This window comes from Cetorhinus maximus, chromosome 3 (assembly GCF_964194155.1).
Source record: "Cetorhinus maximus chromosome 3, sCetMax3.hap1.1, whole genome shotgun sequence".
Lineage (NCBI taxonomy): Eukaryota > Metazoa > Chordata > Chondrichthyes > Lamniformes > Cetorhinidae > Cetorhinus > Cetorhinus maximus.
Genome location: NC_135881.1, coordinates 4,398,408 through 4,422,124, shown reverse-complemented (window position 1 = coordinate 4,422,124; position 23,717 = coordinate 4,398,408). Strand labels below are relative to the sequence as shown.

The following is a 23,717-nucleotide window of genomic DNA, read 5'->3' as shown; positions in this document are numbered from 1 at the left end:
AGTATAATGTGGATAAGTGTGAAGTTATCCTCTTTGGTAGGAAAAACAGAATGGCAGAGTGTTATTTAAATGGTGATAGATTGGGAAATGTTGATGTACAAAGGGACCTGGGTGTCCTTGTACACCAGTCACTGTTAAGGCAAATGGTATGTTGGCCTTCATATGAACATTCGAACAAGGAGCAGAATTAGGCCATTTGGCCCCTCGAGCCTGCTCCACCATTTAATAAGATCATGGCTGATCTGATAGTAACCTCAAATCTGCATCCTGCCTACCCCCGATAACCTATCACCTTCTTGCTAAACAAGAATCTATCCACCTCCTTAAAAATATTCAGACTCTGCTTCCACTGTCTGATGAGTAAGAGTTCCAAAGACACTCAACCCTCAGAAAAAATTTCTCCTCATCTCTGTTTTCAGTGGGCGACCCCTTATTTTTAAACAGTGACCCCTAGTTCTAGATTCTCCCACAAGAGGAAATGTCCTCTCCACATCCACCCTGTCAAGTCCCCTCAGGATCTTATATGTTTCAATCAAGTCTCCTCTTACTCTTCTAAACTCCAGCAGATACAAGCCTAGTCTGTCCAACCTTTCCTCATGAGATAACCTGCCCATTCCAGATATTAGAACAAAGAAACAAAGAAAAGTACAGCACAGGAACAGGCCCTTCGGCCCTCCCAGTCTGCGCCGATCATATTGCCCGTCAGCTATAACATTTTGCACTTCCGGGGTCCGTATCCCTTTATTCCCATCCTATTCATGTATTTGTCAAGCTGCCTCTTAAACACCACTATCGTACCTGCTTCCACCACCTCCTCTGGCAGCGAATTCCAGACACTCACTACCCTCTGCGTAAAAAACTTGCCCCGCACATCTCCTCTATAGTTTTCTCCTCTCACCTTAAATCTATGTCCCCTAGTAATTGACTCTTCCACTTTGGGAAAAAGCTTCTGACTATCTACTCTGTCCATGCCACTCATAATTTTGTAAACTTCTATCAAGTCGCCCCTCAATCTCCGTCGTTCTAGTGAGAACAATCCGAGTTTCTCCAACCTCTCCTCATAGCTAATAACCTCCAGACCAGGCAGCATCCTGGTAAAACCCCCTCTGCACCCTCTCCAATGCCTCCATATCCTTCTGGTAATGTAGCAACCAGAATTGCACGCGATATTCCAAGTGTGGCCTAACCAAGGTTCTATACAGCTGCAGCATGACTTCCCAGCTTTTATACTCAATACCCCTGCCGATGAAGGCAAGCATGCCATATGCCTTCCTAACTATCTTAGCCACCTGCATTGCCACTTTCAGTGACCTGTGGACCTGTACACCCAGATCCCTCTGCCCGTCGATGCACTTAAGGGTTCTGCCATTTACTGTATAATTCCTGCCTGTATTAGACCTTCCAAAATGCATTACCTCACATTTGTCCGGATTAAACTCCATCTGCCATTTCTCTGCCCAAGTGTCCAACCGATCTATATCCCGTTGTATCCTTTGACAATCCTCTTCACTATCTGCAACTCCTCCAACCTTAGTGTCGTCTGCAAACTTACTAATTAGCCTAGTTACATTTTCCTCTAAATCATTTATGTATACTACAAACAGCAAAGGTCCCAGCACTGATCCCTGCGGAACTCCAATAGTCACAGCTCTCCATTCAGAAAAGCACCCTTAGTCTAGTAAACCTTCTCTGAACTGCATCCAATGCATTTACATCCTTCCTTCAATGAGGAGACCAATACTGTACACAGTACTCCAAATGTGGTTTCACCAATGCCCTGTATAACTGAAGCATAACCTCCCTGCTTTTATAATCAATTCCCCTCACAATAAATGATAACATTCTATTAGCTTTCCTAATACTTGCTGTACCTGCATACTAGCCTTTTGTGATTCATGCACTAAGACACCCGGATCCCTCTGTATTTCCAAGCTCTGCAATCTCTCACCATTTAGATAATATGCTTCTCCTTTACTCTACCTGCCAAAATGGACAATTTCGCATTTTCCCACCTTATACTCCAGATGCCACATCTTTGCCCTCTCATGTAACCTATCTATATCTTTTTGTAGTCTCCTTTTGTCCTCTTCACAACTTACTTTCCTACCTACCTTTGTGTCATCGGCAAATTTGGCAACCATCCCATCCATCCCTCCATCCAAGTCATTGATATAAATTGTAAACAGTTGAGGTCCCAGCACTGATCCCTGTGGCCAACCTGAAAAAGACCCATTTATACCTACTCTCTGCTTCCTCTTAGCCTCTTCTTTCATGGATAGACTCTTCTATCATGGATAGACTCTTCTTTCATGGATAGACTCTTCTTTCATGGATAGACTCTTCTTTCATGGATAGACTCTTCTACCATGGATAGACTCTTCTACCATGGATAGACTCTTCTACCATGGATAGACTCTTCTACCATGGATAGACTCTTCTACCATGGATAGACTCGTCTATCATGGATAGACTCTTCTATCCATGCCAATATGTTACCCCCCTTGAGCTTTCATTTTCCACAATAACCTTTGATGTGGCGCTTTATCAAATACCTTTTGGAAATCTAAGTACAGTACATCCACTGGTTCCCCTTTATCCAGCACATGTTACTTTCTCAAAGAACTCCAATAAGTTGGTTAAACATGATTTCCATTTCACAAAACCAGGTTGACTCTGCCTGATGACCTTGAACTTATCCAATAATGCTACAGCTTCTAACATTTTTCCTATGACAGATGTTAAGCTAACTGGCCTGTAGTTTCCTGCTTTCTCTCTCTCCCCCGCCAACTATCTTCCAATCGAATGGGACCTTCCCTGAATCTTAGGGACTTTTCGAAAATTAAAACCAATGCATCAACTATCTCCCCAGCCACTTCTTTTAAGACCCTAGGATGAAGTTCATCAGGACCTGGGGACTTGTCAGCCCACTGCTCCAGCAATTTACTCAGTACCACTTCCCTGGTGATTGTAATTTTCCTGGGATCCCCCCTCCCATTTCCTGATTTACAGCTGCTTCTGGGATGTTACTTGTATTCTTTTTAGTGAAGACTGATGCAAAATACCTGTTCAATTCATCTGCCATTTCCTTGTTTTCCATTATCAGTCCTCCAGACTCATTTTCTGTGGGACCAATGCTCGCTTTGTTAACTCGTTTATTTAAAAAATATTTGTAGAAACTCTTCCTATCTGTTTTTATATTTCTGGCTAGCTTTTACTCATACTCTAACTTTTCCCTTCTTGTTAATCTTCAGTCATCCTTTGCTGTTCCTTATATTCTGTCCAATCTTTGTACCTTCCACCTATCTTTGTGCAATTATGTGCCTTTTCTTTAAGTTTGAGACTATCTTTAACTTTTCTAATTAACCACGGATGGTGTGTCCGTCCCTTGGACCTTTTCTTACTTGTTAGAATGTATCTATTTCTGAAATATCCCCTTAAATGTTTGCCGCTGCATCTCTATTGACCTTAGTCTAATTTGCCAATTCACTTTAGCCAGCTCTGCTTTCATGCCCTCATAATTGCCCTTATTTAAGTTTAAAAACATAGTCTCAGACCCACTCCTCTCTCAAACTGAATGTAAAATTCAATCATATTGTGGTTGCTGCTACCTAGGGGGCGCCTTCACGACCAGATCATTAATTAATCCCATCTCATTGCACAATACCAGGTCTAGTATAGCCTGCTCTCTGGTTGGTTCCAGAACTTGCTGTTCTAAGAAACTATCCCGGAAATATTCTATGAACTCCTCATCTAGGCTACCTTTGCCCATCTAACTTTTCCAGTCTACATGTAAATTAAAATTTCCCATGATTATTGCCGGTACCTTTCTGACAAACTCCAATTATTTCTTCCTTTATGCTCCATCCTACCATGTGGTTACTATTAGGGGGCCTGTACACAACTCCCACAAGTGACTTCTTGCCTTTATCATTTCTCATCTCTACCCAAACCATTTCCACATCCTGGTCTCCTGAACGTAGGTCATCCCTCTCTAATGTGCTAATACCATCATTAATTAGCAGAACCACCCCTCCACCTTGACCTCACTTCCTGTCCTTCCTAAATGTCCTGTGCCCTTTTAATATTCAGGTCTCAATCCATGTCCTCCTGCAGCCATGTCTCTGTAATGGCTATCAGATCGTACTTGTTTATTTCTGTGTGCTCTCAGTTCATCTGTTTTGTTTCATTGCAAGAGGTCTTGAGTACAGGAGCAAAGGTGTTTTACTGCAACTGTACAGGGCCTTGGTGAGACCACATCTGGAGTATTGTGTGCAGTTTTGGTCTCCTTACCTAAGAAAGGATATACTTGCCATAGAGGGAGTGCAGCGGATGTTTACCAGACTGATTCCTGGGATGGCAGGATGAGGAGAGATTGGGCCGACTAGGTCTGTATTCACTGGAGTTTAGAAGGATGAGAAGAGATCTCATTGAAACAAATAAAATTCTGACAGGGATGGACAGACTGGATTTTGGGGTGATGTTTCCTCTGGCCGTGAAGGTCTAGAACAAGGGGTCACAGTCTTAGGATTTGGGGTAGGTCGTTTACCAAGGAAGCAGACTCTACTGAGGCTGTGGTGACAGAAGCTGACAAGGCACTGGGACTGGATGAGAGCATCCAAGGATATTGAAGGAAGTGAGTAGAAATTGCACAGGCACTGGCCATAATCCTTTAGACTTCCCTAGACTCAGGGGTGGTGCCAGAGGACTGGAGAATTGCAAACATTATGCCCTTGTTCAAAAGAGGTTGTAAGGATAAGCCCAGTAATTACAGACCAGTCAGTTTAACTTCATTGGTGGGGAAGCTGCTTGAAACAATTATTTAGGATAGAATTAATAGTTCTATTAACAATAGTATATGTTCTATTAATAATTATTAATGACGGGCAGATAGGTGGCAGATGAAGTTCAATATGGAGAAGTGTGAGGGGATGCATTTTAGTAGGAAGAACATAGACAGACAATATAAAATAAAGGATACAATTCTTAAGGGGGTGCAACCTGGCTAATTACCGCATGGTCGGTTTACTCTCCATCAGTAAAGTAAAGGAAGGGGTCATCAACAGTGCTATCAAGCGGCACTTGCTTAGCAATAACCTGTTCATTGATGCCCAGTTTGGGTTCTGCCAGGGCCACTCAGCACCTGACCTCATTACAGCCTTGGTTCAAACATGGACAAAAGAGCTGAACTCCTGAGGTGAGATGAGAGTGACTGCCCTTGACACCAAGGCTGCATTTGAGAGTGTGGCATCAAGGAGCCCTAGAAAAACTGGAGTCAGTGGGAATCGGGGAAAACTCTCCACTGGTTAGAATCATACCTAACACAAAGGAAGATGGTTGTGGTTGTTGGAGGTCAGTCATCTCAGCTCCAGGGCATCACTGCAGGAGTTCCTCAGGGTAGTGTCCTCGGCCCAACCATCTTCAGTTGCTTCATCAATGACCTTCCTTCCATCGTATGGTCAGAAGTAGGGATATTCTCTGATGATTGTACAATGTTCAGCACCATTCGCGACTCCTCAGATACTGAAGCAGTCCATGTCCAAATGCAGCAAAACCTGGACAATATCAGGCTTGGACTGACACGTGGTAAGTAACATTCATGCCACACAAGTGCCAGGCAATGACTATCACCAACAAGAGAGAATCTAACCATCGCCCCATGACGTTCAATGGCATTACCATCACTGAATCCCCCACTATCAACATTCTGGGAGTTACCATTGACCAAAAACTGATCTGGACTAGCCATATAAATACTGTGGCTACAAGAGCAGGTTAGAGGCGAGGAATCCTGCGACGAGTAACTCACCTCCTGACTCCCCAAATCCTGTCCACCATCTACAAGGCACAAGTCAGGAGTGTAATGGAATACTCCCCACTTGCCTGGGTGAGTGCAGCTCCCACAACGCTCAAGAAGCTTGACACTGTCCAGGAAAAAGCAACCCGCTTGATTGGCACCACATCCACAAACATTCACTCCCTCCATCACGGACGCACAGTAGCAGCAGTGTGTACCATCTACAAGATGCACTGCAAGAACTTGCCAAGGCTTCTTAGATAGCACCTTTCAAACCCATGATCACCACCATCTAGAAGGTCAAAGGCAGCAGATAGAGGCAACACCACTACTTGGAAGTTCCCCTCCAAGCCTCTCCCCATCCTGACTTGGAAATATATCGCTGTTCCTTCGCTGTCGCTGGGTCAAAATCCTGGAACTTCCTAATAGCGCTGTGGGTGTACCTACACCACATGGACTGCAGCGGTTCAAGAAGGCAGCTCACCACCACCTTCTCAAGGGCAACTAGGGATGGGCAATAAATGCTGGCCCAGCCAGCGAAGCTCACATCTTGGGAATGAATAAAAAAAACAGAGCAGAGGGACTTGGGTGCACATGTGAATAGATCATTGAAGATAGTAGGACAGGTGGGGAGTGTGGTTAATAAAGCATACAGTATCCTGGCCTTTATTAATAAGAGCATGGAGTACAAGAGCACGGATATTATGCTGAGCTTATATAAGACAGTAGCTAGACCTCAGCTGGTGTATTGTGTCTTCTTCCTAGGCAGCCCCTCGGGGTCGAGGATGACTTGCTTCCACATTAAAAATGAGTTCTCAGGTGACTGAAGAGTCCAATGTGTGACCGACAGTCTCTGTCACAGGTGGGGAAGACGGTGGTGGGGGGGAACAGATGGATGGGGTGCCCTGGTTGCCATGTGCTTCTTTCATTGTCGACACTTGGCTTCAGCTAGTCCTTGACGATGAGACTCGAGGTGTTCCCGGATGCTTTCCCTCCACTCCAGGCAGTGTTGAGCTAGGGATTCCCAGATGTCGGTGGGGATGTTGCACTTTTTCACGGAGGCTTTGAGGGTGTCCTTGAAACGTTTCCTCTGCCCTCCCGGGGCTCGCTCGCCGTGTTGAAGCTTCGAGTAGAGCGGGAGTCTCGTGTCAGGCTACGGACGATGTGGCCTGATGGTGGTCAATGTTTCGATGCTGGGGATGTTGGTCTGAGTGAGAACACTGACGTTGGTGCGCCTGTCCTGCCAATGGATTTGCAGGATCTTGCGGAGGCAGCGCTGGTGGGACTTCTCCAGAGTTTTGAGGTGCCTGATGTACATGGTCCATGTCTCAGCCATACAGGAGGGCGGGTATCACTACTGCTCTGTAGACCATGAGCTTGGTTCTGGGTTTGAGGTCCTGGTCTTCAAACACTCTCTTCCTCTGACAGCTGAAGGCTGCGCTGGCCACACTGAAGGCGGTGCTGAACCTCGTCATCGATGTCTACCCTTGTTGACAGTCCCTGCTCCATGTTTTGCAGCTCCATCTGGAAAATACTCTGATCGATCTTGGGTCTAAAGTTGATGATCCCTCTCACGTCCCCACATTAATCTGCATCTGCCACACGTTTGCCCACAAACTCAATCTATTTGCTTCACGTTGTCCAAGGCTTCGTCATGGATTTTGATAACTGGGGGGGGGGGCAGTGCGGTATGGAGGGGGCAGGTTGGTGGAGGACCTTTGTCTTACGGATGTTTAGTGTAAGGCCCACGTTCTCGTACACCTCGGTGAAGGTGCTGACGATGGCTTGGAGCTTGGTCTCCGAGTGTGCACAGACACATTGTCTCCATACTGTAGCTCAATGACAGAGGATGGGGTGACCTTGGATCTGGCCTGCAGGCAGTGGAGGGTGAACAGGTTCCCACGTGTTCTGTCGTTTATCTCCACTCCAGCGGGGAGCTTGCTGAGGGTGAGATGGAGCATTGCAGCAAGGAAGATCGAGAAGAGCGTCGGTGTGATGACACAGCCTGGCTTGTCCCCGGTCCGAATGTGGATCGGGTCTGTGGTGGATCCGTTGGTCAGGATCACGGCTTGCATCTCATCGTGGAGCAGGTGGAGGATGGTGACAAACACCAGGGGCAGCCAAAATGGAGGAGGATGCTCCATAATCCTTTGTGGTTGGCAGTGTCAAAGGCTTTGTGAGATCAAAGAAGGCCATGTACAAGGATTGGTGCTGTTCCCTGCATTTCTCTTGCAGTTGCCGTGCGGTGAAGATCATGTCCACTGTGGCCCTTGGTGGGTGGAATCCACATTATGTACAGTTCTGGGCACCACACTATAGGCAGGATGTGAACACGTTGGAGAGAGTGCAGAAGAGGTTTACAGGAATGGTTCCAGGGATGAGAAACTTCAGCTATGAGGATAGATTGGAGAGGTTGGGACTGTTCTCCTTGGAGAGGAGAAGGCTGAGAGGAGATTTGATAGAGATGTTCAAAATCATGAGGGGGCTGGACAGAGTAGATAGGGAGAAACTGTTCCTGCTTGTAAAAGGATTAAGAACGAGAGTTTAAAATGATTTGCAAAAGAAGCAAGTTTGATGTAAGAAAAAACTTTTTCACACAATGAGTGATTCGGGTCTGGAATGCACTGCCTGGGAGTGTGGTGGAGGCAGGTCCAATCGGGACATTCAGGAGGCTGATTATTTAAATAGAAACAATGTGCAAGGGTACAGGGAAAAAACAGGAGATTGGCACTAAGTCATAACGCTCATTCGGAGAGCCAGTGCATGGACTGAATGGCCTCCTTCTTTAATTTATTCGTTCATGGGATGTGGGCACTGTTGGCTAGGCCAGCATTTATTGCCTATCCCTAATTGCCCTTGTTAAGAGGGCATTTAAGAGTCAACCACATTGCTGTGGGTCTGGAGTCACATATAGGCCAGACCAGGTAAGGACGGCAGATTTCCTTCCCCAAAGTGAACCAGATGGGTTTTTACAACAATCGACAATGGTTTCATGGTCATTCTGGGTCAGATTATTTTTAATTGGAATTCAAATTTCACCATCTGTTATGGTGGGATTCGAACCCAGGCCCCCAGAGAATTACCCTGGGTCTCTGGATTACTAGTTCAGTGACAATACCACTGCGCCACTGTCTCCCCTCCTCTGCACCATAACATTCTGTGATTCAGGACTGAGATGAGGAGAAACGTCTTCACTCAGAGGGTGGTGAACCTGTGGAATTCTCTACCACAGAGGGGACTGTGGAGGCCAAGTCACTGGATATATTTAAGAAGGAAATAGGTAGATTTCTAGAAGGCGTCAGAGGGTATGGGGAGAGAGCGGGAGTATGGTGTTGAGATAGAGGATCAGCTATGATCATATTGAATGGCGGAGCAGGCTTGAAGGCTGAATAACCTGCTCCTATTTACTACGTTTAAGCGGGGGGGGGTTCAGGAAGGATAGCGGGCTCGGTGGGGGGGTGGAGGGTTGTTAAGCGAGGGTTTTGGGTTGGATAGCGGGCACGGGGATGTTAAGTGGGAGGTTTCGGGGCGGGTAGCGGGCACAGGGTGAAGTGGGAGGTTTCGGGGAGGATAGCAGCATGGGAACATTAAGCAGGGGGTTTTGGGGTACGTAGCGGGCACAGTGATGTTCAACTTCGGGGTTGGTGGTGGGCTTGGGGGGCGTTAGGTGGGCAGGGGAGCGTTAGGTGGGCACAGGGGACATTAGGTGGGCACGGGGGCGTTAGGTGGGCGCAGGGGGGACGTTAGGTGAGCACGGGGGGGGGACGTTAAGTGGCCACGGAGGGGGGACGTTAAGCGGGGTGGGGGGGGGGGGGGGGGGAGACGTTAAGCGGCCACGGGGGGGGGGACGTTAAGCGGCCACGGGGGGGGACGTTAGGCGGCCACGGGGTGGGACGTTAGGCGGCCACGGGGGGGGACGTTAGGTGGGCACTGGGGGGCGTTAAGCAGCCACTGGGCTGATACAGAATCTGTTGCTGTTCGTCTTCCCGCAGGTTCACAAATACTCGACCAAGCTGCTGTCGGCCATGATCGCTGGTATGGATGAGAAAGATGATCCTGAGGATCTGATCACACTTGAGGCCATGGCAGGTTTATCTAAGGTCCTGGCACAGCTCGAAGAAGCCAATGTCCAACCCATCCTCATTAACATTGCACTCCGCATTCGCCCCTTCTTCGAGAAGGTATGGTGGAGGGGGTGGTACAGGGGGGTATCGGTGGGGGGGGATATTGGGGTGGGGGGAATAGAGGGGGTTATCGGGGGGATACAGGGGGACATAGGTGTGGGGAGGAGGGAATAGAGGGAGATATCAGGGGGGAGGAATAGAGGGGGATATCGGTGGGGGGGGGATACAGGGGGATATCGGGGGGAGGAATAGAGGGGGATATCGGGGGGAGGAATAAAGGGGGATATCGGTTGGGGGGGATATCGGGGTTGTGTACAGGGATATTGGGGTGATATGGGGGGAGTGGTGCAGTGTGGGTAGCGGGCACGGGAATGTTAAGCGGGAATTTCAGGGTGGGTAGTGGGCATGGGGGGCTGTTAAGCAGGGGGGGATTCGGGGTGAGTAGTGGGTGTGGGAATGTTAAGTGGGGTTTCAGGGTGGGTAGTGGGCATGGGAATGTTAAGCGGGGGTGTACGGGGGGTGGTGCAGGAGGGGCTACAGGGTGATATGTGGGGTGGTTCAGGAGGGGGTACAGTGTGATATGGGGGGTGGTTCAGGAGGGGGTACAGTGTGATATGGGGGGTGGTTCAGGAGGGGGTACAGTGTGATATGGGGGGGTGGTGCAGGAGGGGGTACAGTGTGGTATGGGGATGGTGCAGGAGGGCTACAGGGTGATATGGGGGGTGGTGCAGGAGAGGGTACAGGGTGATATGAAGGGTGGTGCAGGAGGGGGTACAGGGTGATATGGGGATGGTGCAGGAGGGGGTACAGGGTGATATGGGGGCTGGTGTAGGAGGGGGTACAGGGTGATATGGGGGGTGGTTCAGGAGGGGGTACAGTGTGATATGGGGGGTGGTTCAGGAGGGGGTACAGCATGATATGGGAATGGTGCAGGAGGGGGTACAGTGTGATATGGGGATGGTGCAGGAGGGGGTACAGAGTGATATGGGGGTGGTTCAGGAGGGGGTACAGTGTGATATGGGGATGGTGCAGGAGGGGGTACAGGGTGATATGGGGGGTGGTGCAGGAGGGGGTACAGGGTGATATGGGGATGGTGCAGGAGGGGGTACAGGGTGATATGGGGGGTGGTGCAGGAGGGGGTACAGGGTGATATGGGGATGGTGCAGGAGGGGGTACAGGGTGATATGGGGGCTGGTGTAGGAGGGGGAACAGGGTGATATGGGGGGTGGTTCAGGAGGGGGTACAGTGTGATATGGGGATGATGCAGGAGGGGGTACAGGGTGATATGGGGATGGTGCAGGAGGGGGTACACGGTGATATCGGGGGCTGTGAATGGTCTCGGACAGCAGGAGCCCGACTGGAGAGAACTCTTGTCTAGAAATGAACACTGTTTACCCCTGTCAGCTCCGTACAGCTGGTACATCTGCCCCAAGATTAAAATGCCAATATTCCATGAGCTTTTTCTAATAGTTTAAATGCTGTCTGCACATGAAATTCTCAATCTCTCTGCTCCACGTTTTGCAGCTCCATCTGGAAAACACTCTGATCGATCTTGGGTCTAAAGTTGATGATCCCTCTCACGTCTCCACATTAATCTGCATCTGCCACACGTTTGTCCACAAACTCAATCTATTTACCCTTCTTTGTGACTCCCTGCTCATAGCTACACGCTTTTCCCTGTCTCCTAACCTGATGATATCAGCACATGTGGATATAACATCTCTTGATTTCTTCACCCAGCTCATGAATATAGCCAAAAGCTGAGGCCCCAGGACAGATCCCTGGGGGACACAGAGGTCATGTCCGGCCCAGTCAAGTACACAGCCAATATCCCTCCTCCCTGTCTCCTAACCCGTTCCCTACACACGCTAATGGATTGCATTCAATTTCCTGCACTCTCATTTCCTGGTAACAGACACTCGTGTTACTGGAAGAGATCCCATGGCAATTGAGAGCAGGGCCTTTGTTTGGCCTATGAAGCCTTCTGTAGCTGAACAGCTGAGATGGTGGTTGACTGTTCGGGGTGGGGGGTGGCCATTTTTTTTCTCTCACCCCCTCACACAGGGATTTGCAGGGTTTAGCCTCGGCCTCCCCCTCCCCCCTCCTCGGGCCGCTCACCCGCCGGCTGTTTTGGTAATTGCTGCTTTCTCCGCAGGATAAGGATGAGGTGCGGGCCGCAGCTTTCACGGTTTTCGGGAACCTGTCGAGGTTCGGAGATGGCCAGTCGAAAGCTGACTTTGTGGAACAGATTCACTCAAGTCTGGTCAGCTTATTACTGCACCTGAACGACAGCAGTGAGGAGGTGGTCAAGGTACCGTCCAGGGCGGGGAATGGGGAGAGGCCTAGGGGTGTGGAGGGGGGGTGAGCCCAGCCAAGGAGTGACCTCCGACCTCCAGAGCCAAGGTTCACTCTGCAATGTTTTTCCTGACAACCTTTGGGGGTGGTCGCACGATGCATCTGGGACAAGCAGAACCCAGGTTGCTGGAGATGTGAATTTCCATCAGGAAAATGCCTTTACCTCAACAGAGTGACGACAAATTACTGTGTTCTCCTGTGTGGCGAAAATGTCAGACTGGAGTAGCAGAGACACCACTCAGCTGACATTGAAGCTCTCTGGGGTCAGTGTAGAGGGAGCTTTACTCTGTATCTAACCCCGTGCTGTACCTGTCCTGGGAGTGTTTGATGGGGTCAGTGTAGAGGGAGCTTTACTCTGTATCTATCCCGTGCTGTACCTGTCCTGGGAGTGTTTGATGGGGACAGTGTAGAGGGAGCTTTACCCTGTATCTAACCCCGTGCTGTACCTGTCCTGGGAGTGTTTGATGGGGACAGTGTGGAGGGAGTTTAATTCTGTTTCTAATCCATGTTGTCATGTTACTGTCTGCAAACTGAAAATTGAAATTACATGCATTTTGTTAGCTGTTGTTTTAGGCTGCTTGCTTCTCACTCAGCTCTCTCTCTCGATGTAGGCCTGTAAATTTACCCTGCGTTCGATTGGCCCTCTGGTGGGCTCAGATAATATCAGTGCAATGTTTCAGAAGCATCTGCTGGAGGAGGCGATCCTGCACTATGGAGAGTTCATCAACGACCTGGCTAAACACATTGTGAGTTCTCCATTTGGATCTAAACACCCTGGTCTAGGGACATGGGAACAGAAGACCATTCAGCCCCTCAAGCCTATTCCGCCATTCAGTGAGATCATGGCTGATCTGCGACCTAACTCCATATCCCACCTCTCCTCATGTCCCTTAGATTCTTTGCCAGCAAAAGGTATTGTCAATTCCTGGTTTAAATCAATGACCTAGCATCGACTGCCATTAACCTGACCAAACACATCGCGAGTCCCACATTCACATACAAACGTCACAGGCTGACCCAAGCTCGGGAAACAGTTTGTTGGTTCTACATTGAAATACAAACGTCACTTGGATATCCTGACCAATCCAAATGACCCTTGCGCGGATAAAAACACGTATCTCAGTCTGGCTGCTTCTTTGCAGGCCTGTGCTGAGTTATCTGGGAGCTATCGGTAAGAGTCGAGGTGCTGGTGTGGTGGATGAGGATCATTGAGAACAAGGTCTCATTTGTTACTTTCTCTTCTCAGATCAGCGATTTCCCAGAGAAGATTAACTTCTATATAATGGGCAATGTCTCCTTCTTCAAGAGCATGTGGCCTGAGATCCGGGGGAACGCGGTCATGTTCACAGGTAAATCAGGTCCTTTGAGGGAAAAGGCTGGGGCAGGGTGTGGGGTACGGGTGTAACAAGGGCCATTGGCTGTGAAACGCCCTCGTGCACAGATATCAGCACTGAAAATCTAATTGTGATAGTTTGGGGGGGTTTATATATAGAATAACAGATATCCAGGAGTGAGTTAGAGATTGGAATCTCTTATCAAGGGGTTCAGGTGGTTTATATATAAAATAACAGATACCCGGGAATGAGTTGGAGACTGGAATCTAATCGGGTTTGGAGGGTTTATATGTATGTATAATAACACACACCCAGGACTGAGTCACAGAGTACAGAAGAGGCCCTTCGGCCCATCGAGTCTGCACCGACACGTGAGAAACACCTGACCTACCTACCTAATCCCATTTACCAGCACTTGGCCTATAGCCTTGAATGTTGTGACGTGCCAAATGCTCATCCAGGTACTTTTTAAAGGATGTGAGGCAACCCGCCTCCACCACCCTCCCAGGTAGCGCATTCCAAACCGTCACCACCCTCTGGGTAAAAACGTTTTTTCTCACATCCCCCCTTAGTCAGAGACTTGAATCTAATCGAGGGGTTTGGTGGCGGGGGGAGGTTTATACATGGAATAACAGATACCTGGAGGTGAGAGGCATAGATATATTGATTGATGCTGATTGGACCAGTATATTTTACTGGCCTTTTCCAGATATGGGAATTATATTGAATGAAAAAATGTAATGTTTGTGTTTTCTCAGGATTTCTCCTGGGGAACTTGTCACAGGATGAGGTTCAGTCAGTTTCCCTGGAGCATGTGTGTGGAGGTGAGCGCTTCCTTTCTCTCTTGCTGATATCTCCTTCCCTAGCGGACTAGTGCATGCATAGAGTCCATCATTCTCAAGATGTGGGCATTGTTGGCAAGACCAACATTTCTTGCCCATTCCAATAGGTTAAGAAATATACATGTCAGTGCCCCACTGGCTGCCCTCGTTTGGGCATATGTGGGTGTTTATACAGTGCAGCGTCGCTGCAAGGCTGCAGCATTAAGTGAAAGCAGCTGTTAGACAGGGAGCAGAGACGGTGAAAGTGAGACACAGTCCCAGGCAGCAAAAGGATGCCAGTGCCTCTGATGCAGTCGATTCGGGGATTAAGCTTCCTGCAGTCAATGAACTAACTGAGAGGGAAGCAGAGGGAGGGGCAAATGGTGAGCTGATTTACGAGGCAAGTGGGAATCTGAGAGCTGTGGCCTGGAGGAGTTCACAGACGAGGTTTGTGTAATAAATCAGAAAGTTCATACAGATACTCTCCCAGGAGCAGGATTTAAAGTTTTCTCAAATTCATAATAAAAACAAACTACTGAAAAAATAACATTATTGTTTTCTGGCTGCTCTCACACTGTTAACTCTTCCTGGAGCTATTCTTGTCTCAAAATTCACCCGTCTCCTTTATCCTTCTTTCTGTCCACTCTCAGCCCCTGCCCCTCTCTTCTCCTCTCCCCCCCCCACTCCAGCTGCCGTACTGGGATTTGAACTCATGTCTGTGGATCATATGATTATGGTACTGTACCGCTCTCACCCCCTCATTCCCCCCTGCTCTCCTCTCTGGGTATTGGTCTGAGTGAAGCCCAGGATTTGACTGGGTTAGCAGTCACGCTCTCCTACAGATCAAAAAAAATACCGACACGCTTGCTTTCTGTCTCTCTCACACAGGTTAAAGTTCACGTCATGCTAAAGAGTAGTGACTCATGGGGAGACGGTGGCGTAGTGGTGCTGTCACTGGACGAGTAATCCAGAGACCCAGGCTAATGCTAACGTGGGTTCAAATCCCCACAGCTGGTGGAATTTAAATTGAAGTAAAAAGGGAAGGAAATCTTCCCCCTCCCACCTCATCCTGCCTGTGACTGCAGACCCACAGTAATGTGACTGATGCTTAATTGCCCTCTGAAATGGCCTAGAAAGCCACTCAGATCAAGGGCGATTTAGGGACGGGCAACAAATGCTGGCCTTGCCTACATCCCACGTAATAAAAAGTGAGGTTACTGACTCAATGACTGTCATTATTCAGTAATCAGGACTGGAAGGGTGCTCTGTGTGATCCCCGGATTGAATACTGATGTGGAAGTAACCTGGGTTGGCGGGAGGGGGAGAGAGAGATCAGGTTTTCCTGAGAGGAGTGTGTGTCAGTCCTGTTCGCTGTGTTTGAAGAGATTCTCTAACAGTACTGTTCCTCTTTCCCAGCTATCATCCTGCTTCTGCGCGACGCCGTTCCCAGTGTCCGGATCAAAGCAGCCGAGGCTCTGAGTCTCCTCCACGAGTTGTGAAGCTGTCATAGGATAGGAACGGGGCTTTTTCCCCCCTCCTGCTTCTTCGAGTCATGTTTACAAAAAGGGGGGTGGGGTGTAAAGTGGAGAATTGGAGGCCGAGACCAAAGACTGGACCTAAGATTGTGTTAGAGAATGGTCCCAAATATAACCCTCACACCTCCACGGACCCCTGGACTTGGGAGGGCCAGACAGGAGACACGGTTACAGTGCTCGTCACCGCCTGTTAACAGTCGCTCGTTCTTCAAGTGCTTTGTCTAATTTTGTGTGCCCTGTGTAAATCCAGGGTTTGTGTATTTGGTTGCTATGGGAGCTGCTATATTCACTCTTTTTTCTCTTCAGCTCCCCCATTCATTCTCTACCACTAGCCCCAGAAATTTCGGGGTGTTGACAGACTGTGCCCGTTTTCCTTTTTGAGGGGTTGTTTCACACAGGTTGATGGTCCCGCGCTGCTGTCAGTGGGGAGCAGCCTGAGACCATCAGTCGCTCCTGGATGAGAGTCTGTTGGGAGTTGCTCGCTGTGATTCACCCTTGCGTCTTCCTTTGTGCATCTGCTCAGAAGAGGCCGAGGCTGCCTGGGAACGGTGATGGCTCTGCCAAAAAAGGCCACTCCTCGTGTGCAACTCCTTACGCGAGGGTGGTGGGCTAGCGGCCATGGAGGTCCAATCCTTTCTAGTAATTTCCACACACTCGTACTTTCCCCAGAGAGAGAGAGAGAGAGCGTGAAGTGAGAGCCCTTGCCAGTTCAAAGTGCAGGAAGATTCCAAAATATGATTCTATGGCAGAAATGTGCCTTTTGCCGTCCCATTCGAGTGGCTCCTGCCAGTTTTCTGGTGGCCGTCCTATCACATTGAACCTCCAGATGCCTACCTTGTCACAAGGTAGCCAGCACCTTTCAGCTTCTCTCGAGCTCCCGTTCGTTCCCTCCAGGCTCCGATGTTAGTGAGCGAGTCCCGGGTAAGAATCCAGGCTCCCAGTTAGTTACAGGGCAGCTTGTCTCGGTGATGCTGCTCATTTAATTTGAGTGTTTTCTAGCCATACACCTTGAGTTGTCCATTTCTGAATTGCTTTGTTCGCTATCACTCAGGTATAAAATTTTCATTTTTCGTCATAAACCAGAAAAAGCAAGTTCAGCTGCAGTGAATTCAAATACTGGTGCCAAACGTCCCCTCAGCAATATCCATCATTCCATGGCAATCATCAGTGAAAGCTGCAGTAACATAGATTATTTGACACTTCATAGGGGAAGAGGGTGTCAGGTCCATGTTGAAGTTGCTCTCCCTCAGGAGATAGACAAATACTTGGAGGTCACTTGGGACAGACTGCCTGACCTTGGTGTCTGTAAGCAACGAGGTCTTCCATTGCTCTGCCACCTGATGCCCTAATAAGGAGTGATGGCTGCCCCCATTGGCATGCCAAGAATGATTTTAGAAGATTAGGTCCTACAGCCTCTTGCTGTGGAGGTAACTGGTTAATTTCTTGAGATGGAAAGCCCGGGCATGTTCTTCAACGTTGCACTTCCAGAAGCTGAATCCTACTCATATTTATGTCAGGTAGCAGGCTGACCCCTGAGTTTTAGTATTCGCTGCCAGTGGGTCAGTTCCTATCCGACAGAGGAGCTGCGAGACACTGGGAATTGATATAAAAGCTTTTTTCTCTGAAGGAGCGACTGTTGGGACAGTGAGTGGGTGGTCACTGTGGTATGCAGCACGCAGTGCTCGTTTCCTGCTGACCTGCTCATAGTGACCATAAAGCTCAGGTACAAGTGCAGACTTGCTGATGGGCTTGGGCTTGGGCAGGGGAGGGGAGGGGGAGCAGGGGAAGCTTCCAGAAGAATTTAAACTTAGGAGCTGACTGTAATTCTGATGGTGCTTCCACTTTAACAGCTGCCCCACCCTGCAGGCCTGAGCTTGTTGCTCATTATCAGAGGGGAAATAAAGGACCTTTATTTTCTCTCTGACTCATAGGGAAACTAGTTACAGGTTTCACCAGCTCGATGCCCAGGATTGGTTAGATTTCTAATTGTCTGGCACAGTTATGTTTAAATGAACTGAATCTAACTGGAAATGTCTCTTTAATAATACTGTTGAATGTAGCATCAATGTAAATCACAGTGGAAATATGGTACATAATTATACAAAGATTTAAAATGTATATCCGATTTAAAAAAAGACACATTCATTTCAAACGCTGTTTCTCATTCTCTCGTGTGCTGGAACCATCCATTTCACTCAGGGCAGCAGCCGGACATTGGAGAGGAGATTTACTGAATAGTAATGGGATGAGTGACTTCAGATATGTGGAGACAGTAGGATTGTTCTCAGAGAAAGTGAAAGAAGCAGGAGAGAAGAATGCCACTTGCCCTCTCTGCCCAAAGACCTGTGGCTCCAGGCTTGACCTGCTGAGTCAATAAGCCCGGCAGACATCATCCTTGTGTTGAGAGACTGACAATGACTGCATGAAGCCTAGAGCAGCACAGAAAGTGAAATTCAGAAGGAAATTAGAAAAGAGGATGTCATTAACTTGCAGATGTGGACGGGGCTTTGTTTTCACAAGCAAGGGGGAAAAAGATGTTTGTGGTTGAGGAGTGTGAAATACTGGGAGGAAATATTAAGGGGTTTAGCATTCCCGAAAGAGGATAAATCAGACTAGGATGATAGTATAAAAACAAAACCTGCGGATGCTGGAAATCCAAAACAAAAACAGAATTACCTGGAAAAACTCAGCAGGTCTGGCAGCATCGATGGAGAAGAACTTTGTTCTTCTCCGCCGATGCTGCCAGACCTGCTGAGTTTTTCCAGGTAATTCTGTTTTAAAGTGTATCCGGCTGCTATGGGAAGCAAGAGAAGAAATAGCAGAGGCTCTGATTGTTTTCCAATTCTTTCTGGCTATATAGGTATGATGCAGAGGACTGGAGAACTGCCACCAATGTACCATTGTTTAAAATGGGAGAAGGGGATAGATTGAGTAATTCCAAGCAGTTAGCCTAAATTATTGTAAAATAATCTGAGATGGTATAAATCATGGAATTCAATCCAGAGAAGTGAGAGGTAATGTATTTGGGGAAGGATAAGTAAAGCAAGGGAAGGTGTAATAATTGGTAGGATTCTGATAAGTGGAGAGGGAACTTAGACTGCATGTCCACAACTCCTGCAGGCAGCAGGACAGGTCGATAAGATGGCACATGGAATTCCTTCCTTTATTGGCCAAGGCTTAAAGTATGAGGGGGTGGTAATGTAGAACTATATAAAACACTAGTTAGGCTATAGACCATAGGTAGAGGGCTTTGTACAGGTGTACAGTGCTGATCACTGCATTACAGGAAGGATGTAATCACACTAGAGAGATTATTTATGAGGATGGTTCTAGGAATGGGGAAAGATTGGGATTGTTTTATTTGGAACAGAGGAGGCTGAGGGAAGATTTAATTGAGGTGTTAGTGGACAATCTGGTGGTTTTGTGGTTACTGTTAATGATACCAAATTTATTGAATTCACAACATTTAAATTCCCCAGTTGCCGGGTTGGGGTTTGAACAGGGGCGGTGTGGAGGGTGGGAGATTGAGATCCTCTCTGAGCCTCCATTTTTAGGATGGGAAAGGGAGGGTGATGATGCCCTTTGCACAGACTGGAGGTGGGGTAAACCAGTGAACTCAAAAGGGCTTAAACCAGCTGTAATCCACTAATGACAGCATATTGAAATATCCAGTGTTCTCAATATTTCCTAAATGAAATGAAACTAATGGATTTAATTTCTTTTTTTGCTGCTATTTTAAATCAAAAACACATTCTGGCAATTCACAGAATCTCAGTTGCTAGTCTGGCACACTAAACCCCACCCCCCACAACAAAAAATAGTCAGGAAGAGATTACTGAAATCAAACTGAAGTGACAGGAGGTGTGAAATGTTTGGCCTATGGGAGGGAGGACCAAACTGGTGATGTGTGTGGGGCTCTGGTCCATCCCAACCCAGGTGGATATCTGTCAATGTGTATTAGTACTGAGGGGGTGGGGTAGAAAATGTATGGGTTTGACAATGCGTAACAATGAAAATGGGTCTAAGGAGTGACAAACTAAGGCAGTGTTAATGCCTCTGGCCATGGTATTTTTCCCTATGGCACAATGATGCTGACATGTCCAGCAGATATCATGTGGCAGAAACAGACCAATTTCTCAAGGATACCAGGAAGAAGACATTGGTTATGAACACTGGTCATCCTGAACTGCCCAATGCCATGTGATGGGATGAAGTGAGCAGAAGCTTATAAAATAACAAAAAACTTCCTGGAAGGTTAGCAATGGGTGGGGCTCTCGGAAGAGTAGAAAGCCCAGGCGAGTTGGGTATGAGCGGCTGAGTGTTACGTGAAGAGACGGATGGTGCAGTCCGCTCCGGAGGAGAAGAGCCAGGGCTGAGTGGGGTGGAAGGTCACATCCAAAACCCCCAGGTCTCGTGTTATTTCATGGCCTCTCAGCAACTTCACAGGGACAATCAGTGGATTCTGGAGCAGGTCACTGAAAGCAAAAGAAAAGTTTCATTTTAAAGCAGTTGTGCAAACGACAAGTTTTCTCCTTTCCTCGCACTGATTCGCACTCTCTGCAGTTCCACAGGAGGTCAGTGGCCCTTTGGTAAATTGTCCTGGGGGCCAACCCCCACCTGTGTGTACCAGCAGGATGTTCAACTACAAGCAGCATCACAGATGAGTCCTCAGCCAATACTGCAGGTCAGTTAGGAGCACAGCCCTGAAGGAATTTCTCTCCCTTTAAATCCAGGGCCTATGGTGGTCTATTGACGCCCTGAAACTAGCCAAGATTGGCCAACTCAGCCCTGAGTGTGGATGGAGGGTGAGGGGCCAACACTACAGCTATTCAGGCAAAGTAAAAGCATACAGTTCTGCAAAGATTAGTAGTAGGTCAGAAGATTGGACAGGATTTAAACAGCAAAGGCTGACTAAAAAAAATAAAGAGATTGGGGTCAAAGAGAAAGCTAGCTAGAAATATTAAAACAGTAAGAGTTTCTAAAAGGAAAATGGTAATTAAAGTGAGCATTGGTCCTCTAGAGAAAGAGTCTGGGGAACTAATAATAGGAAATAAGTGTTGAACAGATATTTTGTCTCTGTCTTCACTGTAGAAGACACAAATAACATCCCGGAAATACTTGTACAGAGGAAGGAACTTAATTACAATCACTAGGGAAAGGGGACTGAGAAAACTATTAGAACTCAAGGCTGATAAGTCCATAGGATCTGATGGCCTGCATCCCAGGGTTTTAAAAGTAGTGGCTGTTGAGAGAATAGATGCATTGGTTGTAATTTTCCAAAATTCCCTAGATTCTGGAAGGTCCCATCAGACTAGAAAATAGCGAATGTAACTCCTCTATCCAAGAAAGGAGGGAGACAGGAAGCAGGAAATTACAGGCCAGTTAGCTTAACATTGTTATAGAGAAAATGCTGGAATCTATTATTAAGGAGGCTATAGTGGGGCACTTAGAAAATCTCAATGCAATCAGGCAGAGTCAACATGGCTTTGTGAAAGGGAAATCATGTTTATTAGAGTTCTTTGAGGAAGTAACAAACAACGTGGATCAAGGGGAGCCCAGTACTTGGATTTCCAAAAGGCATTTGACGAGGTGCCCCATCAAAGATAAGAGTACATGATAGGGGGTAGTATATTAACATGGTTAACAGAGGATTGGCTAGCTAACAGGAAGCAGAGAGTAGGGATAAATGGGTCATTTTCAGGTTGGCTAGATGTAACTCGTGGAGTGCCACAGGGGTCAGTGCTGGAGCCTCAGCTATTTACAATCTACATCAATGACTTGAATGAAGGGGCAGAATGTATGATAGCTAAATTTGCTGATGACACAAAGGTAGGAGAGTAGGTTGTGAAGAGGACATATGGAGTCTACAAAGGGGTAGAGATACGTTCAGTGAGTGTGCAAAACATGGCAGATGGAGTATAATGTGGGAAAATGTAGACTTGTCCACTTTGGCAGGAAGAATAGAAAAGCAATAGATTTAAATAGAGAGAGATTGCACAACTCTGCGGTGCAGAGGGATCTGGGTGTCCTTGTACATGAATCGCAAAGTTAGTATGCAGGAACAGCAAGTAATTAGGAAGGCAGATGGCGTTTATTGCAAGGAGAATGGAACATAAGTAGGGATGTATTGCTACAGTTGTACAGGGAGTTGGTGAGACTGGATCTGGAGTACTGTGTACAGTTTGTCTCCTTCTTCAAGAAAGGATATAATTGCATTAGCAGTTTAGAGAAGGCTGACTCGACTGATTCCTGGGATGAAGGGATTTTCTTATGAGGAATGGTTCAACAGGATGGGCCTGTATCCATTGGAGTTTAGGAGAGTGAGAGGCGATCGTATTGAAACATACAAGATCCTGAGGGGACTTGACAGGGTGGATTCAAAGAGGATATTTCCTCTTGTGGGAGAGACTAGAACTAGGGGACAGTTTAAAAATAAGGGGTCTCCCATTTAAGACCGAGATGATGAGAAACTTTTTCTTAGAGGGGCATTAGTCTAAGGAATTCTCTTTCCCAGATAGCATAGAAACTGAAAATAGGAGGAGTAGGCCATTTGAGCCTGCTCTGTCATTCAATATGATCAGGGCTGGTCCTCTATCTCAATGCCAAACTCCCACCCTCTCCCCATATCCTTGACTCCTTTAGTGTCTAGAAATCTATTTCCTTCTTAAATATATTCAGTGACTTGGCCTCCACAGGTTCACCACCCTCTAAGTGAAGAAGTTTCTCCTCATCTCAGACCTAAATGGCCTACCCTGTATCCTGAGACCGTGACCCCTTGTTCCAGACACCCCAGCCGGAGGAAACATCATCCCTGCATCCAGTCTGTCCATCTCTGTCGGAATTTTATCGATTTTAATGAGATCCCATCTCATTCTTCTAACTCGTGATTACAGGCCCAGTCAACCCAATCTCTCTTCATACAAAAATCCTACCATCCCAGGAATCAGTCTGGTGAACCTTCGCTGCACTCCCTCTATGGCAAGTATATCCTTTCTTAGGTAAGGAGACCAGAACTGCACACAATATTCCAGGTGTGGTCTCACCAAGGGCCCTGCTGTACAGCTGCAGTAAGACATCCTTGCTCCTGTACTCAAGTCCTCTCACATTGAAGGCCAACATCCCATTTGCCTTCTTAACTGCTTGCTGCACCTGCATGCTTGCTTTCAGTGACTGGTGTACAAGGACACCCAGGTCTCTTTGTACACCAACATTTCCCAATCTAACACCATTTAAATAATACTCTGCCATTCTGTTTTTCCTATCAAAGTGGATAACTTCGCATTTATCTACATTATACTGCATCTGCCATGTATTTGCCCACTCACTCAACTTGTCCAAATCACCTTGAAGCCTCTTTACATCCTCCTCACCGCTCATATTCCCATTTAGTTTGTGTCGTCAGAAAACTGAATAGCTGGGGCCCAAGCACCGATGCCTGCCGTTCCAAAAAAGACCCATTTATTCCTACTCTGTTTCCTGTCTGCTAATCAATTCTCAATCCATGCCAATATATTACCCCCAATCCCATGTACTTTAATTTTGCACACTAATCTCTTATGTGGGACTTTATCAAAAGGTTTCTGAAAATCCAAATACATCACATCCACTGGTTCTCCCTTATCTATTCTACTAGTTACATCCTCAAAAAAGTCCAGCAGGCTTGTCAAACATGAATTCCCTTTCATAAATCCATGTTGACTTTGTCTAATCCCATTGATATTTTCTAAGGTGTCCTGTTATCATGTCCTTTATAA

General features: G+C 47.3%; 2 protein-coding genes across 2 annotated transcripts in view; one reads left to right on the top strand and one right to left on the bottom strand.

The window, feature by feature from the left end:
* The first annotated feature begins 9,790 nt into the window (after nucleotides 1-9,790).
* Nucleotides 9,791-18,081, top strand: LOC144675064 (maestro heat-like repeat-containing protein family member 1). Its single transcript, XM_078536113.1, has 6 exons — nucleotides 9,791-9,975; nucleotides 12,074-12,229; nucleotides 12,885-13,019; nucleotides 13,520-13,622; nucleotides 14,366-14,431; nucleotides 15,845-18,081. The coding sequence occupies exons 1-6, from the start codon at nucleotides 9,820-9,822 to the stop codon at nucleotides 15,925-15,927; spliced, it is 699 nt and encodes a 232-aa protein (XP_078392239.1). The 5' UTR covers nucleotides 9,791-9,819; the 3' UTR covers nucleotides 15,928-18,081.
* A 1,540-nt stretch (nucleotides 18,082-19,621) lies between these two features.
* The window catches only part of bop1 (BOP1 ribosomal biogenesis factor), a 170,269-nt gene continuing 166,173 nt past the window's right edge, over nucleotides 19,622-23,717 (bottom strand). Inside the window, exon 16 of the mRNA XM_078536128.1 lies at nucleotides 19,622-20,438. Within this exon, the coding sequence (XP_078392254.1) occupies nucleotides 20,285-20,438 (154 nt within the window). The 3' untranslated portion in view covers nucleotides 19,622-20,284. The remainder of the gene's footprint in view (nucleotides 20,439-23,717) is intronic.